The following is a 19487-nucleotide window of genomic DNA, read 5'->3' as shown; positions in this document are numbered from 1 at the left end:
ATTTTTCAACCAACTTTGGTGCACTTGAGCATGTGCTTGTAGTTCAAATTTTAATTATGCACATTAAATGCCCAGAAACTCAATTAATGTATAAAAAGGCCAAACGAACCCGGAATAATTCCAAAATTTAACACGATACTTCTATTTGGTCTAATCTGCCTGTGTAAAAAAATTAAGGCGGGAGAAGGCAGTGTACATATGTCATTTCGCACAAGGAGGTGATACGTTCCCTCTCGGAACCACGAGCCTTCTTGAGGGAAGCTCCGGTTTGCAAGAAGTTTACACCAAAGCTTGTCCCAATTCGGCCAAAAAATTACCGCAGCATGTTGGTGCCATGTCATGACACTGTGCCAAGTTTCATGATTTTCAAGCATGTTTTGGATTTACAGGAATTAAAAAACCAAATTTCTCAATCTTTACGGCCGAGGCACGACGCCCAGGTGTTTGAATTTCATTCTCATTTCTTGCATGGGACCTAGAAATTGACCCCAAGGACACACATGTGATTTTGAACCAACTTTGGTGCACTGGAGGATGTGCTTGTAGTTCAAATTTGAATTATGCACATTAAAGGCCCAGAAACTCAATTAATGTATAAAAAAGGCCAAATGAACCCGGAATAATTCCAAAATTTAGCACGATACTTCTATTTGGTCTAATCTGTCTGTGTAAAAAATTAAGGTGGGAGAAGGCAGTGTACGTATGTCGTTTCACACACGGAGGTGACACGTTCCCTCTCGGAACCACGAGCCTTCTTGAGGGAAGCTCTGGTTTGCAAGAAGCTTACACCAAAGCTTGTCCCAATTCGGCCAAAAAATTTACCGCAGCATGTTGGTGCCATGTCATGACACAATGCCAAGTTTCATGATTTTCAGGCGTGTTTTGGATTTACAAGAATTAAAAATCAAGTTTCTCAATCTTTCCAACCGAGCCACGTCGCCCAGATGTTTGAATTTCATTCCCTTTTCTTGCATGTGACCTATAAATTCACCCAAAGACACACATGTGATTTTTCAACAAACTTTGGTGCACTGGAGCATGTGCTTGTCGTTCAAATTTGAATTATGCACATTAAATGCCCAGAAACTCAATTAATGCATAAAAATGCCAAACGAACCCGGAATAATTCCAAATTTAAACATAACACTCATGTACTAGTTGCATGTTCACTGTACGTAAATGTTCTAGCAATTCAAACATCATCATTTCCCTCCGTAACACCATTTTGTCTTTCAAAACATAATGAAAAATTAGGTATACCACAAACAGTTTACTAGAAAGAATCGTGTGGGATGCGATATAAAATATCTTGGCGCGCCGTCTTATCTGGCTTACACAGGAAGCTTTGTCGTCTACAGTCCACCGCCCCCGCTTGAACCACACTTGCGCGCCGATTTCTCGCGGCACCGAGCGAAAAAAATTGCCACCGTGGAAATACCTATCTCCTCGCCCCCACCCTCCCACCAAAAGCCACATTTACACTGTTCCTCCTTGCTTTCCAAGTTCAAACCTTCACTGCCGCTTACTGACAGCTCAGCCTCCTCACCGGCGACCCTTCTTCTTGCGGCGCCGCCTCCTCGTTGGCTACCCTTCTTCTTGTAGCGTCACCTCCTCGCCGGCTACCCTTCTTCTTGCAGCGCTGCCTCCTCACCGGCGACCCTTCTTCTTGCTGCACGGCCTCCTCGCCGCCGACCCTTCTTCTTGCCGCGCGGCCTCGTCGATATGGTTAGGTAATCCACACCCCACCCACACCATCCTCCTCCTTTCCTGTCCCACATGCCCCGTCCGACGGATCTACACCTTTCGCCGAAATCACTGTCCCCCTCCTCCAATTAAGCGCCGCCCACAGCCATTTTGCATGCAGTGTAACGTGGAGCTCAGTGGCTGCCATGCGGTTGGAGGCGCACCTCGTCTTCGAGGCCACCGTCGACACTGCCATGCGGTTGTCTACTTTAAAATACAATTTGTGATGTTTTCTCGAGGCCACCGCTAGTGCCTTCTAGTGATTTGTCCTCTGTAATGTTAATATGCAATCTGATGTTCAATTAACAGTTTGGTCCTCTAAAATGTAATGTTCAGTTAACACTTTGGTCCAACAATTGCTACATTTTGTAGTACTATTCTCAAGCATTCTTTGTTTTGTTAACTATCTTATCTTCTAGTACATGTTTCTATTCTGCAATGTTGTGCTCAGTTAATTATTTTGGTTCATTTGGTCTGTTGTCCATTTAACTATTTGGTTCAGTTCTGCAATTTGATTTTTCATTTGCTGTGGGTACAATTTTGTATTGTTATGCATGTGACACCAATTGAATTTGGCTGTACTCAATACATATTCTACTTATAGTATGGAAACTCTCAGTTAACCTAATCAAGATCTTCCTTATGTGTGTTGCAGGGAAACAATGGGAGACACTTCGGTTTACCACCGAGGTTTGTTCATGCATGGTCCTTTGGCTAATAGCACATTATTGTGCAGTTGCAGGAATCATTCTAATATTTAGGTTTCTTACAATTTGGTCTTGCACATGTAGGTCCTGCTGTCAGAGGCTTAGACCCACTGTTTGACCCATTTTGCATATGGGGAAATGAGATGTCCATGAATATCAGTCAAGTCAAGAAACTCAGAAAGATTGTTAGGATGAAGAAACTTGCGACGAATAACAACAAGATCTTTGTTTGCACAATGAAGAAGACATCAGTCAACTATAGGATGGTACTAACTCTTTTACCTTGTTTTTACCCCTTGCGCCATTTCAAAATTTATAACAGCGATTTATGCATACCTTTGTTTTCAGTACTTTACAAAGCAGTTCACCGATGATTACCTCTCAAACCACCTGCATGGTCAAGAGGCGAGGAAGGTATTCATTCAACACCCACCGTACAATATTGAAGTCTTGCTGAAGAGGACGAAGGTTGGGTGGGAAATTATCCATAGCCATTGGCCTAAAGTTGCAAGGACATTCAACATCACTGAAGGCTCAATATTTGCCTTCCGCTTCTGTAGTTTCCCAGATGAGATTCATCTGCCTATTTACCGTGTATGATGCTACTTTCCAAAGGTTTTTGATGTTGCATGTGAAACTTGGTGCTGTTGTGTAATGGCGTAACTGAGTGCCGAAGCTATCTGATGTAATTCGATTATGAAATCATGGTTTCTGTTATACGGATATGAAATATCTGGTGTGTTTTCTAAGAAATATCAATTTCATTAGTACATGGATTATCAATAATAGGCTAATTACCCTACTTATTGGGGTTTTCTATTGCAGACGATTACTCAGACAACATTGTGGGCGATGAACTCAAACAACCCGCACGATTTCTAGAAAGTAGGCGTGTTCGATCAACTAACAATCACACACGGCTTCCGGCAGCGAACTGTTTGCGTTAGGCTACCTTGCACAAACGTTTCCACACAAAGAACTGTGTGTGATATACATACGAAGGGAAATGATTTTCTGGGATTCACCATGTGGGATGTACATCCAAACGGAAACAATTGGGTTTCGATGCCCCGCCAGATCGCACATGAGCTCATTTTGCCCCAGTCAGTGAGCCAGGAGGGCCTATCCCCAATGGTTTCTGCGTCGTGTAGGAAGGACCCCCTATCGCCCACACTCACTTGGCGATGGTTCCAAACACCGTCGCGGAAAGGGGTTAAAAACCGTTTATATAGCACGTCGTTGTACCAGTGCTTGTTGTGAGAAGCTCGGGTTTCTAAGAAGCTTATACCCAAACCTGCCCCAAATGGGACAAAAATTTTACAATGGCATGTCGTGTGTCGCTCCATGATAGCATGCTAGGTTTCATGAATTTCACACGAGTTTTGGATTTACTAGAATTTAAAAACCAGGTATCTCAACATTTTGCGGGCAATCAAAATGCCCTGGTGTTTGAAATTCATTCCCATTTCTTGCATGGGACCTAAGCATGCACCCAAGGACACATATTTGATTTTTCAACCAATTTATATGCACTGGAACATGTGCATGCATTTCAAATTTGAATTATGCACATAAAATGCCTAGAAAACCCAGTTAATGTACAAAAATGTCCAAACGAACCCCGAAAAATTCCAAAACTTAACACAACACTCCTGTTATACTATGTTGACACTAGAAATTTTTTGAAAGAAATAAGAGGCAATGGATATCGTTTCGTCCCCAAAGGTGGCACGTTCTCCACCGAAACCATTAGGCTTGTTATAAGAAGCTCTGGTTTGTGAGAAGCTTATACCCAAACCTGCCCCAAATGGGACAAATTTTTTACCATGGCATGTCGGGTGCCGTTCCATGATACCATGCCAAGTTTCATGAATTTCATACGAGTTTTGGATTTACTAGAATTTAAAAACTAGGTATCTCAACGTTTTGCCGGCAATCAACAGTGCCTTGGTGTTTCGAATTCATTCCCATTTCTTGCATGGGAACTAAGCATGCACCCAAGGACACAGATTTGATTTTTCAACCATTTTATATGCATGGCGGCATGTGCATGTATTTCAAATTTGAATTATGCACATAAAATACCTAGAAAACCCAGTTAATGTATAAAAATGTCCAAACGAACCCCAAAAATTCCAAAACTTAACACAACACTCCTGTTGTTCTATGTTGACACTAGAAATTTTTTGAAAGCAATAAGAGGCAATGGATATTGTTTCATCCCCAAAGGTGGCACGTTCCCTACCGAAACCATCAGGCTTGTTGTGAGAAGCTCTGGTTTCTGAGAAGCTTATACACAAACCTACCCCAAATGGGACAAATATTTTACCGCTGCATGTTGATGATGCCGCTCCATGATACCATGCCAAGTTTCATGAATTTCAGACGAGTTTTAGATTTACTAGAATTTAAAAACCAGGTATCTCAACGTTTTTCCGGCAATCAACAGTTCCCTGGTATTTGAAATTCATTCCCATTTCTTGCATGGGACCTAAGCATGCACCCAAGGACATAGGTTTGATTTTCAACCAATTTATATGCACATGAGCATGTGCATGTATTTCAATTTGAATTATGCACACAAAATGCCTAGAATACCCAGTTAATGTATGAAAAAGTCGAAACGAACCCTGAAAAAATCCAAAACTTAACATAAAACTCATGTTGTTCTATGTTGACACTAGAAAAAATTTGAAAGCAATAAGAGGCAACGGATATGTTTCGTCCCCAAAGGTGGCACGTTCCCTACCGAAACCATCAGGCTTGTTGTGAGAAGCTCTGGTTTGTGAGAAGCTTATACACAAACCTGCTCCAAATGGGACAACAAAATTTTACCACTCTATGTTGATGATGCTGCTCCATAATACATGCCAAGTTTCATGAATTTCAGACGAGTTTTGGATTTACTAGAATTTAAAAACCAGGTATCTCAATGTTTTGCCGGCAATCAACAGTACCCTAGTATTTGAAATTCATTCCCATTTCTTGCATGGGACCTAAGCATGCACCCAAGGACACATATTTGATTTTTCAACCAATTTATATGCATTGGAGCATGTTCATGTATTTCAAATTTGAATTATGCACATAAAATGCGTAGAAAACCTAGTTAATATATAAAGATGTCCAAATGAACCCCGAAAAATTCCGAAACTTAACACAACACTCCTGTTGTTCTATGTTAACACTAGAAATTTTTTGAAAGCAATAAGAAGCAACGGATATCGTTTAGTCCCCAAAGGTGGCACGTTCCCTACTGAAACCATCAGGCTTGTTGTGAGAAGCTCTGGTTTGTGAGAAGCTTATACCCAAACCTGCCCCAAATGGGACAAATTTTTTACCATGACATGTTGATGCCGCTCCATTATACCATGCCAAGTTTCATGAATTCCATAGGAGTTTTGGATTTTCCTAGAATTTAAAAACCAGGTATCTCAATGTTTTGCCAGCAATCAACAATGCCCTGGTGTTTGAAATTCATCCCCATTTCTTGCATGGGACCTAAGCATGCACCCAAGGACACAAATTTGATTTTTTTTCTACCAATTTATATGCACCAGAGCATGTGCATGTAGTTTAATTTTTAACTGTGCACCTGAAATGGCTAGAAAACCAGTTTAATATATAAAATGTCCAAACGAACCCTCAATAATTCCAATACTTTTACGACACACATATAGTAGCATGTTCATTACAGATAAAAGGTCTAGCAATTCAAACACTGTCCATTGCCGCTGTGGCCCCATTATGTAATTCAAATCAAGATGAAAAATCAAGTAGATCCCACATAGTTTATTATCACCAACCATGTGAGATGTAGTACTCCCTCCGTTTTTATTTAGTTCGCATATTAGCTTTGGTCAAAGTCAAGCTTTACAAACTTTGACCAAGTTTATATACAAAAATATTAAGATATACAATAACAAATCAACAACATTAGATTTATTATTAAATGTACTTTCACATCGTATAGATTTATTATGATAAATGTCTATATTGTTTTCTATAAACTTGGTCAAACTTTACGAAGTTTGACTTCAGTCAACTCTAATATGCAGAGTAAATAAAAACGGAGGGAGTACAAAATATCCTGGAGCACCGTCGGTGTATAGTACGCATGTGGCTTACGCGAGAAGGTGCATCGGCTACAGTCCACAACCGGCGTGTCAAGCACACTAGGTCGCTCCCCAAATACTCCCTCCTCTACATCCCTCGCAATCTCAAAAATATTATTGCCTCGTAATCTCGAAAATATCTACCGCCTGGAAGGTTTTAATGTTTGATAGCACTAAATTAGTATGTGCAGACCATGTGCGATGCCTATTACTCTCGCTCTGCTTCAGTCCCTTGATTCAAATTTTCAGTAGCCCCGGCATTTTACTCCCGCCTCTACATCCCTCACAATCTAAAAAATATCTGCTCACCCTTGATCCAAATTTTCAGTAGCCCCACCTTGTAACTCCCGCCTAGTAACATTTTCAGTTGCCGCAGTATTTCTTAAAACACCACCTTGCCCCCCCCCCCTCCACACACACACCACACACTCCCTAAAACCTCCGCTCACACAGACACACACCACCCTCGAAACCATTGGTAGGTTGCCGTCATCGCCAGCGCCTCCATCCTCAACCTCTGCATGTGTGCTGGGGAGCTCGAGGAGCCAATTGACAAAAGGAGGTTTACCATGGCCTTTTTGCCCGACGCCGGCGAGGTGGCTGCCAAGGTATCCCCGTCGTCCTCCGTGGGCTCGATCCGCCATCGCCGGTCCCCCGATCCGCCCGCCACCGCACCCCTATGTCGGTTCGAGGACTTCCCCGTCCTTCCTCAGACCCAGCAGCCGACGAGGTCCTACCTCGGGGTCCGGCAACGGCGGTGGGGGACGTGGGTCGCCGAGATTACAGACCGAGAGACCCACACCCGCCGGTGGCTCGGTAGCTTCCACACGGCCGAGCTCGCGGTCATGGAGTACGACCGCTGGCAGGTCCGCTACCATGGTGCAACGGCTAGGCTCAATTTCCCCTTTGGCCCACGTCTGGTCGACCTCGTTCCACCGGAGCCAGGGTGGTGAGCTCGGCTATGTCGCAGGAGGACCGCGAGGCATGGGAGCGCCTCGAGGCCGAGGCCGCCGATGAGGCCTACATGCAAGAGCTCCGCCGGTAGTACCCGAAGCTCGTGGAGGCGGAGCTGGCGATCTTTGTCGGCGCAGAGGGCGGCAAGGTTATCGCGCTCTCCTCCGTTGACGAGGTCGAAGGCGGCGAGGATGGCGGCGCTGAGGGCGGCGAGGTTATCGTGCTCTCCTCCGATGACGAGGTCGAAGGTGGCGGCGACGGCTGCGCGGAGGGTGCCGAGGTGGGCCCCGAGGATGAGGAGATCAACGTCGACGAGTGGAGGAATGCCTTCCCCAATGACCCGGACGACGGCACCGGCCCGGACCCGGCTCGCAGCACACCGTACATGACGAGGAACGATTGGCTCGACCTCTACTTCGACCGAAAGTAGTTTAGCTTAGTTTAAATTTATGTTTTATGTCTGATTATGCAAAACTATCTATGTTTATGTTTGAATGCATGCTAGTTTTGGTTGAACCTACTTTGAACTTGATCAAATTAGAGCTTACAACGTTAAGTTTAGGGAATCGACTAGAAAAGGCCAAAAATTGCTGGACTAAGGGTTTTAGTCCTTTAACTTTTAAAGGATCGGCTAGAGATGGCCTTATGACTTGTTTATTTCAGTTCTTCACAATGTGATGCTCTATATGTGCAACTATTTGCCGTGCGGTTCAATTTCATCAATAACAGTTTCAACAATACCACTATGAATTACGATATTTGGTTGTTTTTAAGGATATTGCAGTTAACATGCCTTTTTGTTTTTTTAACAATAACTAGTGTACTTTAGACCTGCACAATACCAGTTTGAATATTTGCTTGTTTTTAAATGTTATGCCTGATGCAGTTAACACACCTTTCCACTTCTTGTTTTGCTTAACTAGCGTGCTTAAGCCTGCACACTGAAGCTATCATTTGTAGATTATGTTGTCTACCATGGATATATTTGGTTGATGTTTAGCCTATTGTGCTTAACATGCCTTTATATGTACTCATTCAGGAAAATATTGAGAATAGTGTTGTTTTCCATCGAGGTTAGTTTCATTGCATTGCTTATATGTACTCACTGTTTAGGATATCGGTAGCCGGTACCATATAGCCTGGAGCCGATAAGGGATTAATCGTCGAATCGGACATTTGACTGAATATATCTGTAACCCATTTATCAGTAGGTTAACTAGGGCCATATATAATATATCTGAGGCTACATAGCAACATGCATTGTACTGAATGACTAAATATGCAATCTCAGGCTACATAGCAACAAGGAAGAGTGTTACCTTAATGTTCTGATGATGTCTAGATATACATGTAATAAAATCTTATATAATGGGATGGAGGGAGTGTTGTACTACATCATTTTTCAATTGTTGTTTAGCTTCTAATATTAACTTGGTGCTTTTAGGTACATATATCATTGCCAAAGATCCACACTTCGCCCCTTTCTGCGTATGGGGCAATGAGATATTCATGAACCAGCATCAAGTGAGGAAACTGATAAAGATTGTTATTAAAATCGGTCAAAAGACGTCAATCGAACTATTTGTTTACACTTTATGCAAGACAACAGTGAACTGCAGGATGGTAAGTAAGAACCCTGTAGCCTTCTTTTTACTGCCCATAATGAGTTGTGTTAGATGACAATGTCTGAATCTTTTTTCTTTTGCAGTGGATCCTGAAGTAGTTTACTCAATATTACCTCTCAAACTACATGATTGGCGGCCGACCATCACAAGGGGTTGGACTAGAGTCCTTGATACGTCTCCAACGTATCTATAATTTTTGATTGTTCCATGCTATTATATTATCTGTTTTGGATGTTAATGGGATTTATTTTACACTTCTATATTATTTTTGGGACTAACCTATTAACCGGAGGCCTAGCCCAAATTATTGTTTTTTGCCTATTTCAGTGTTTCGCGGAAAAGGAATATCAAACGGAGTCCAAATGGAATAAAACCTTCGGGAGAGTGATTTTTGGAACAAAGGTGATCCAGAGGACTTGGAGTGGACGTCAAGCAACCAACGAGGTGGCCACGAGGCAGGGGGCGCGCCTACCCCCCTGGGCGCACCCTACCCCTCATGGGCCCCTCGTGGCTCAACCTACCTACTTCTTCCTCCTATATATATTCACATACCCCGAAAACATCCAGGAGCACCAAGAAACCCTATTTCCACTGCCGCAACCTTTTGTACCCAAGAGATCCCATATTGGGGCCTTTTCCGGAGCTCCGCCGGAGGGGGCATTGATCACGGAGGGCCTCTACATCAACTCCATGGCCCCTCCGATGATGTGTGAATAGTTTACCTCTTACCTTCGGGTCCATAGTTATTAGTTAGATGGCTTATTCTCTCTCTCTCTCTCTCTCTCTCTCTTTGGATCTCAATACAAAGTTCTCCTCGATTCTCTTGGAGATCTATTCGATGCAACTCTTTTTGTGGTGTGTTTGTCGAGATCCGATGAATTGTGGGTTTATGATCAAGATTATCTCTGAACAATATTTGAATCTTCCCTGAATTCTATTATGTATGATTGATTATCTTTACAAGTCTCTTCAAATTATTAGTTTGGTTTGGCCTACTAGATTGATCTTTCTTGCAATGGGAGAAGTGCTTAGCTTTGGGTTCAAGCTTGCGGTGCTCGATCCCAGTGATAGAAAGGGAAATGACACGTATTGTATTGTTGCCATCGAGGATAAAAAGATGGGTTTTGTATCATATTGCATGAGTTTATCCCTATACATCATGTCATCTTGCTTAAAGCGTTACTCTGTTCTTATGAACTTAATACTCTAGATGCATGCTGGATAGCGGTCGATGTGTGGAGTAATAGTAGTAGATGCAGGGAGGAGTCGGTCTACTTGTCTCGGACGTGATGCCTATATACATGATCATACCTAGATATTCTCATAACTATGCTCAATTCTGTCAATTGCTCAACAGTAATTTGTTCACCCACCGTAAAATACTTATGCTCTTGAGAGAAGCCACTAGTGAAACCTATGGCCCCCGGGTCTATCTTCATCATATTAATCTTCCAACACTTAGTTATTTTCATTGCTTTTATTTTACTTTGCACCTTTATCATAAAAATACCAAAAATATTATGTTATCACATCTATCAGATCTCACTCTCGTAAGTGACCGTGTAGGGTTTGACAAACCCTTATCGCATTGGTTGCGAGGATTTATTTGTTTTGTGTAGGTGCGAGGGACTGGCGCGTAGCCTCCTACTAGATTGATACCTTGGTTCTCAAAACTGAGAGAAATACTTATGCTACTTTGTTGCACCACCCTTTCCTCTTCAAGGGAAAACCAACGCAAGTGGTCAAAAGGTAGCAAGAAGGATTTCTGGCACCATTGCCGGGGAGGTCTACGCAAAAGTCAACATACCAAGTACCCATCACAAACCCTTATCTCCTGCATTACATTATTTTCCATTTACCTCTCGTTTTCCTCTCCCCCACTTCACCCTTGCCATTTTATTCACCCTCTCTCTCTATCCTCCCTCTCTTTCTCTATTTGCCTCTTTTTCGCTTGCTCCTCATTTGCTTGTGTGTTGGATTGCTTGCTTGTCATGATGGCTCAAGATAACACTAAATTGTGTGACTTTACCAATACCAACAACAATGATTTTATTAGCACTCCGATTGCTCCTCTTATCGATGCTGAATCTTGAGAAATTAATGATGCCCTGCTGAATCTTGTCATGAAAGATCCATTTTCCGGCCTTCCTAGTGAAGATGCCGCTACCCATCTAAATAGCTTCGTTGATTTGTGTGATATGCAAAAGAAGAAAGATGTTGATAATGATATTGTTCGCTTTTCTATCAATTGCTCGACAGTAATTTGTTCGCTTTTCTATCAACATGATCATGCCTAGATATTCTCATAATTATTCGCTTTTCTATCAATTGCTCGACAGTAATTTGTTCACCCACCGTAATACTTATGATATCTTGAGAGAAGCCACTAGTGAAACCTATGGCCCCCGGGTCTATTCTCCATCATATAAGTTTCCAATCTATTTATTTTGCAATCTTTACTTTCAATCTATATCATAAAAATACCAAAAATATTTATCTTATTATCATTATCTCTATCAGATCTCACTCTTGCAAGTGGCCGTGAAGGGATTGACAACCCCTTTATCGCGTTGGTTGTGAGGTTCTTATTTGTTTGTGTAGGTACGAGGTGACTCGCGCGTGATCTCCTACTGGATTGATACCTTGGTTCTCAAAAAATGAGGGAAATACTTACGCTGCTTTGCTGCATCACCCTTTCCTCTTCAAGGGAAAACCAACACATGCTCAAGAGGTACCAAGAAGGATTTCTGGCGCCGTTGCCGGGGAGATCTACGCCAAGTCAAGGCATACCAAGTACCCATCACAACTCTTATCCTTCGCATTACATTATTTGCCATTTGCCTCTCGTTTTCCACTCCCCCACTTCACCCTTGCCGTTTTATTCGCCCTCTTTTCCTTTCGCTCTCTTTCTATTCGCCTCTTTTTTGCTTGCCTCTTGTTGCTTGTTACCCTTATGGCTTTACCAAAAGGTGTTGATCCTCGCCTTAGAAGGATGGAAAAAATCGAAAACAACGTTAGAAGTTTTATGTCCTTGCAATTTGAGCATAATAATTTCTTTAGAAAGGAGCTTAAAGAACAAAAAGGTTTTATCGGTTTCATGAATAAAGAGCTCAATGATATGTCTAAGGAATTTTATGGTTTGAAATCTCAGTTTGCTCATCTTGAAAAATTAATTGCCCAAATTTCTGATAAGCAGGCCACTTTAGTTAATAAGATGGCCGCTAAACCAGAAGAGTTAGATAACAATGATGAATATCTAAAAGTTATTGATGTGTCCCCTATTAAATCTTAGTTTTGCAATATGAATCTTGATAATGATGGGACTGGAGATGAGTCAACTTTAGTTAGAAGGCGTCCCAATGATTCGGAGTTTTTAGATCTTGATGCAAAAATTGGTAAAAGTGGGATTGAAGAGGTTAAAACTTTAGATAGCAATGAGCCCACTATCTTAGATTTCAAGGAATTTAATTATGATAATTGCTCCTTGATAGATTGTATTTCCTTGTTGCAATCCGTGCTAAATTCTCCTCATGCTTATAGTCAAAATAAAGCTTTTACTAAACATATCGTTGATGCTTTGATGCAATCTTATGAAGAAAAACTTGAGTTGGAAGTTTCTATCCCTAGAAAACTTTATGATGAGTGGGAACCTATAGTTAAAATTGAAATTAGAGATCATGAATGCTATGCCTTGTGTGATTTGGGTGCTAGTGTTTCCACGATCCCAAAAACTTTGTGTGATTTGCTAGGTTTCCGTGAATTTTATGATTGTTCTTCAAACTTGCACCTTGAGGATTCCACCATTAAGAAACCTATGGAAAATATTAATGCTGTTATTATTGTTTCAAATAGGAATTATGTGCCTGTAGATTTCATTGTTCTTGATATAGATTGCAATCCTTCATGTCCTATTATTCTTGGTAGACCTTTCCTTAGAACGATTGGTGCAATTATTGATATGAAGGAATGAAATATTAGATTCCAATTTACGTTAAGAAAAGGCATGGAACACTTCCCTAGAAAGAAAATTAAATTACACTATGAATCTATTATGAGAGCCGCCTATGGATTGCCTACCAAAGATGGCAATACCTAGATCTATCATCGCTTTTATGCCTAGCTAGGGGCGTTAAACGATAGCGCTTGTTGGGAGGCAACCCAATTTTATTTTTATTCCTTGCTTTTTGTTCCTGTTTAGTAATAAATAATTTATCTATCCTCTGTTTTGGTTGTGTTTTTTGTGTTTAATTAGTGTTTGTGCCAAGTAGAACCGTTGGGAAGACTTGGGGAAAGTCTTTTTGATCTTGCTGTAAAAAACAGAAACTTTAGCGCTCATGAGAATTAGTGCCATTTTTTATTGGAGAGTTATATTTAGTTAATTATTTTTGCATATGATTAATAGATAAATTCCTCACGTCCAGAAATTTATTTTAGAATTTTTGGGGTCCCAGAAGTATTCGAAACCTACAGATTACTACAGACTGTTCTGTTTTTGACAGATTCTGTTTTTCGTGTGTTGTTTTCTTATTTTGATGAATCTATGGCTAGTAATAGAGTTTATGAACCATAGAAAAGTTGGAATACAGTAAGTTTAACACCACTATAAATAAATAATGAGTTCATTACAGTACCTTGAAGTGGTGTTTTGTTTTCTTTTACTAACGGAGCTCACGGAGATTTTGTTTTAAGTTTTGTGTTGTGAAGTTTTCAAGTTTTGGGTAAAGATTTGATGGAGTATGGAACAAGGAGTGGCAAGAGCCTAAGCTTGGGAATGCCCAAGGCACCCCAAGGTAAAATCCAAGTACAACCAAAAGCCTAAGCTTGGGGATGCCCCGGAAGGCATCCCCTCTTTCGTCTTCGTCCATCGGTAACTTTACTTGGAGCTATATTTTTATTCGCCACATGATATGCATTTTGCTTGGAGCGTCTTGTATGATTTGAGTCTTTGCTTTTTAGTTTACCACAATCATCCTTGCTGTACACACCTTTTGGGAGAGACACACATGAACTAGAATTTATTAGAATACTCTATGTGCTTCACTTATATCTTTTGAGTTGGATAATTTTTGCTCTAGTGCTTCGCTTATATCTTTTAGAGCACGGCGGTGGTTCTATTTTATAGAAATAATTTATCTCTCATGCTTCACTTATATCATTTTGTGAGTCCTTTAGAACAGCATGGTAATTCACTTTGGTTATAAATTTTAAATGCTAAGAGAAGTTGGATGCTTGATAGATGGTTTTGAGATATAAAGGTGGTAATATTAGAGGTGTGCTAGTTGAGTAATTGTGAAATTGATGAATACTTGTGTTGAAGTTGGCAAGTCCCGTAGCATGCACATATGGTAAACATTATGTGACAAATTTGAAGCATGGGGTGTTCTTTGATTGATTTCCTTATGAGTAGCGGTCGGGGACGAGCGATGGTCTTTTCCTACCAATCTATCCCCCTAGGAGCATGCGTGTAATGCTTGGTTTTGATGACTTGTATATTTTTGCAATAAGAATGTGAGTTCTTTATGACTAATGTTGAGTCCATGGATTATACGCACTCTCACCCTTCCATCATTGCTAGCCTCTTCGGTACCGTGCATTGCCCTTTCTCACCTTGAGAGTTGGTGCAAACTTCGCCGGTGCATCCAAACCCCGTGATATGATACGCTCTATCACACATAAGCCTCCTTATATCTTCCTCAAAACAGCCACCATACCTACCTATTATGGCATTTCCATAGCCATTCCGAGATATATTGCCATGCAACTTTCCACCGTTCCATTTATTATGACACGCATCATCATTGTCATATTGCTTTGCATGATCATGTAGTTGACATCGTATTTGTGGCAAAGCCACCATTCATAATTTTTCATACATGTCACTCTTGATTCATCGCAATCCCGGTACACCGCCGGAGGCATTCACATAGAGTCATATTTTGTTCTAAGTATTGAGTTGTAATTCTTGAGTTGTAAGAAAATAAAAGTGTGATGATCATCATTATTAGAGCATTGTCCTAGTGAGGAAAGGATGATGGAGACTATGATTCCCCCACAAGTCGGGATGAGACTCTGGACGAAAAAAAGAGGCCAAAAGAAAAAAAAAGTAGGCCCAAAAAATATAGAGAATGAGAGAAAAAAGAGAAGGGACAATGTTGCTATCCTTTTTCCACACTTGTGCTTCAAAGTACCACCATGATCCTCATGATAGAGAGTCTCTTATTTTGTCACTTTCATATACTAGTGGGAATTTTTCATTATAGAACGTGGCTTGTATATTCCAATGATGGGCTTCCTCAAATGCCCTAGGTCTTCGTGATGAGCTTTCATATATTTATAGCTCTAGTGCATCTGTTGCATGGCAATCCCTACTCCTTGCATTGACATCAATCGGTGGGCATCTCCATAGCCCATTTTTTAGCCGCGTCAATGTGAGACTTTCTCCCTTTTGTCTTCTCACACAACCTCAATCATCATATTCTATTCCACCCATAGTGCTATGTCCATGGCTTGCGCTCATATATTGCGTAAAAGTTGAAAGAGTTTGAAAAGGCTAAGTATGAAACAATTGCTTGGCTTGTCATCGGGGTTGTCCATGATGAGAGCATTTTGTGTGACGAAAATGAAGGATGGCCAAACTATATGACTTTGTAGGGATAAGTTTTCTTTGGCTATGGTATTTTGATAAGACATAATTGCTTGATTAGCATACTTGGAGTATTACTATTTTTATGTCAACAATAAACTTTAATCTTGGATCTTTCGGATCTGAACATTCATGCCACAATAGAGAAAAATACATTGAAGAATATTCTAGAAAGCATTCCACATCAAAAATTCTGTTTTTATCATTTACCTACTCAAGGACGAGCAGGAATTAAGCTTGGGGATGCTTGATACGTCTCCAACGTATCTATAATTTTTGATTGTTTCATGCTATTATATTATCTGTTTTGGATGTTAATGGGCTTTATTTTACACTTTTATATTATTTTTGGGACTAACCTATTAACCGGAGGCCCAACCCAAATTGCTGTTTTTTTGCCTATTTCAGTGTTTCGCAGAAAAGGAATATCAAACGGAGTCCAAAAGGGATGACACCTTCGGGAGCGTGATTTTTGGAACAAACGTGATCCAGAGGACTTGGAGTGGACGTCAAGAAACCAACAAGGTGGCCACCAGGCAGGGGGCGCGCCTACCCCCTGGGCGTGCCCTCCCCCTCGTGGGCCCCTCATGGCTCAACCGGCCTACTTCTTCCTCCTATATATATTCACATACCCTGAAAATATCCAAGAGCACCACGAAACCCTATTTCCACCGCCGCAACCTTCTTTACCCAAGAGATCCCATCTTGGGGCCTTTTCCGGAGCTCCGCCGGAGGGGGCATTGATCACGGAGGGCCTCTACATCAACTCCATGGCCCCTCCGATGATGTGTGAGTAGTTTACCTCAGACCTTAGGGTCCATAGTTATTAGCTAGATGGCTTCTTCTCTCTCTTTGGATCTCAATACAAAGTTCTCCTCGATTCTCTTGGAGATCTATTCGATGTAACTCTTTTTGCTGTGTGTTTGTCAAGATCCGATGAATTGTGGGTTTACGATCAAGATTATCTATGAACAATATTTGAATCTTCTCTGAATTCTTTTATGTATGATTGGTTATCTTTGCAAGTCTCTTCGAATTATCAGCTTGGTTTGGCCTACTAGATTGATCTTTCTTGCAATGGGAGAAGTGCCTAGCTTTGGGTTCAATCTTGCAGTGCTCGATCCCAGTGACAGAAAGGGAAATGACACGTATTGTATTGTTTCCATCGAGGATAAAAAGATGGGGTTTATATCATATTGCATGAGTTTATCCCTCTACATCATGTCATCTTGCTTAAAGCATTACTCTATTCTTATGAACTTAATACTCTAGATGCATGTTGGATAGCGGTCGATGTGTGGAGTAATAGTAGTAGATGCAGGCAGGAGTCGGTCTACTTGTCTCGGGCGTGATGCCTATATACATGATCATACCTAGATATTCTCATAATTATTCGCTTTTCTATCAATTGCTCGACAGTAATTTGTTCACCCACCGTAATACTTATGCTATCTTGAGAGAAGCCACTAGTGAAACCTATGGCCCCCGGGTCTATTCTCCATCATATAAGTTTCCAATCTATTTTATTTTGCAATCTTTACTTTCAATCTATATCATAAAAATACCAAAAATATTTATCTTATTATCATTATCTCTATCAGATCTCACTCTCGCAAGTGGCCGTGAAGGGATTGACAACCCCTTTATCATGTTGGTTGCGAGGTTCTTATTTGTTTGTGTAGGTACGAGGTGACTCGCGTGTGGTCTCCTACTGGATTGATACCTTGGTTCTCAAAAACTGAGGGAAATACTTATGCTGCTTTGCTGCATCACCCTTTCCTCTTCAAGGGAAAACCAACGCATGCTCAAGAGGTTGCAGTCCTGCATGCCTTATGTATCCAGGAGAGCACAATAGGGCCATCCCACTTCACCTTGTTCAGCAACCGGAATGTCTGCCGCCTCTTTCGTTATCATCTGTAATAGTACAAGTATAGAACCCTGGTTCATCATTCTTTATTTGGTGCTTATGTAATTCTTAAACATATGTACCTGTGACTCGAATAATGCATTGGTTGTTTGAACCTGATGGATATGAATAAAGCTATAGCCTAGTTTCAAGTTTAAATTAGGTACAATTTTAAATAGCAGCAATTAAATTAGGGCAAAATTACGATGTGTGGGTCATTACGGTGCACACGGTTAATAAAGCACAGTGTGTGCGATATACATCATAATATGGCACGGTTCACGAAGAGGAAACGTGTGTAACAATGCACATACTTGCCGTTTGCAAAGTGTGTGTGATGTCAGACACTATCACATACGGTGCAGGAAAACTAAATGTTTGTGATTGTCTACCGGTTTATAATCATAAACTATTTGTGATGTGCCAAGCATCGTAAAACTCCCGTGCCTGGAATCTGCCTAGAAAACTCCCATGCCTGGAATCTGCCTGGTTTTAGGCAATACCACAAAACTCTGATTGTGATGGCAATGCGAGCACAAACGAGTAGCAAGGATGAACCGTTTGGGATATTCGAGATATCGGAAACGGTTATATAGGGACAACTATATGCATCAAGGCTCCCTATCCCCAACGGTTTTCTGGGTCGTGTGGGAAGGACCCCCCAATCGCCATCACTCACTAGGTGATGGTTCCAAATGCCGTCACGGGAAGGGGTTAAAACCCATTTGTATAGCACCGACGCGTACCCGTGTTAGTTTCGGTTGAGCCTAAGTTTTTATTTGTTCACATGATGTGTGATATTCTTGGAGTGTAATTTTTCTATTTCAGAAAATTATTAGATCTGAAAGTTTTAAATTGGAGAGAGTCCTCACATAGCTACTTATTTGTTTAACTACTCATTGATCTTCACTTATATCTTTTTGGAGTAGTTTGTCTGTAACACCCCAAGACCGGAGCTTCAGACGCCTTCCATGTTTTTTTCCGAGTTTCGTCATGTGAGTTGTTGGTTTGTTGCATTCATCATTGCATCATGTCATCATGTCATTAATCTTTGCATCTCAACTCAATTAAATAAATTGCATAGATCTTTCGATCTATTTAAATCGAGGGAATTCACATGGTGGTTTCTCTTTAAAACATATCCTCCCGGTAGTAGGGAGCTATATTCAATATTTCTTTAATTTGAAATTTACCATAACAAACTTGCAAAAATCCCAATGCTTTAGTTATCACAAATCTTGGCCTCTATCTTTGCTATATATCCTCTCTCTATTTTCCGGAGCTCCACCAAGAATCCGAACATTTTTGGACCTCCTATCACCCACTTCCTATGCAAATCATTTGAATTTAAATCAAATGAGTTTGAATTTAAATCTTTCTATCATGGCCTTTTCTATTTTCTCGGAACAAGCATATTTTGCGAGTCCGGAAAAATATTCCGCGTGCCCAAATCCTTCCTCTAATCCTTTCTTTTCTCTCCTTTCTTTCTTTGCGGTTTTCTGATCTCTAGAAGGATTTTTTTAAAAGACTTAAGGGAGAAGAGAGACCGAGGCCTCTCTAGGTCCCATCCACTTCCGGCCCAAACCTCCCCTAGGCCAGCCGGGGGCCTCCCTAAGGCCCAGTCACGCTCCCCTCGTAACCCTAGCGAGTCCCATCTCCTCTTGTTCCCTCACCGCCGCCAGTAGCGCTGCACGCACACACGCATCGCTCCCTCGCCCGTTCCCCATCCTCCTGCTCTCTTCCTCGCGGCGATCCCCGTGGCCAGGACCGACCTCCTCCTGTGGTGCCCTGCTC

The 19487-nt window shown here is 41.3% G+C and overlaps 1 protein-coding gene across 1 annotated transcript; it reads left to right on the top strand.

The window, feature by feature from the left end:
* Window positions 1-7086: 7086 nt before the first annotated feature.
* Window positions 7087-7518, top strand: LOC147965393 (ethylene-responsive transcription factor ERF053-like). The gene has a single exon (XM_087530440.1). It carries the CDS (start codon window positions 7087-7089, stop codon window positions 7516-7518), a length of 432 nt encoding a protein of 143 aa, XP_087386566.1.
* Window positions 7519-19487: the final 11969 nt, after the last annotated feature.

This window comes from Triticum urartu, chromosome 6A (genome assembly GCF_056163025.1).
Source record: "Triticum urartu cultivar PI428250 chromosome 6A, HENAU_Tu73, whole genome shotgun sequence".
NCBI classification, from domain to species: domain Eukaryota; kingdom Viridiplantae; phylum Streptophyta; class Magnoliopsida; order Poales; family Poaceae; genus Triticum; species Triticum urartu.
Note: the sequence above shows the minus strand (reverse complement) of the source record. Positions and strands in the feature narration are given on the sequence as shown.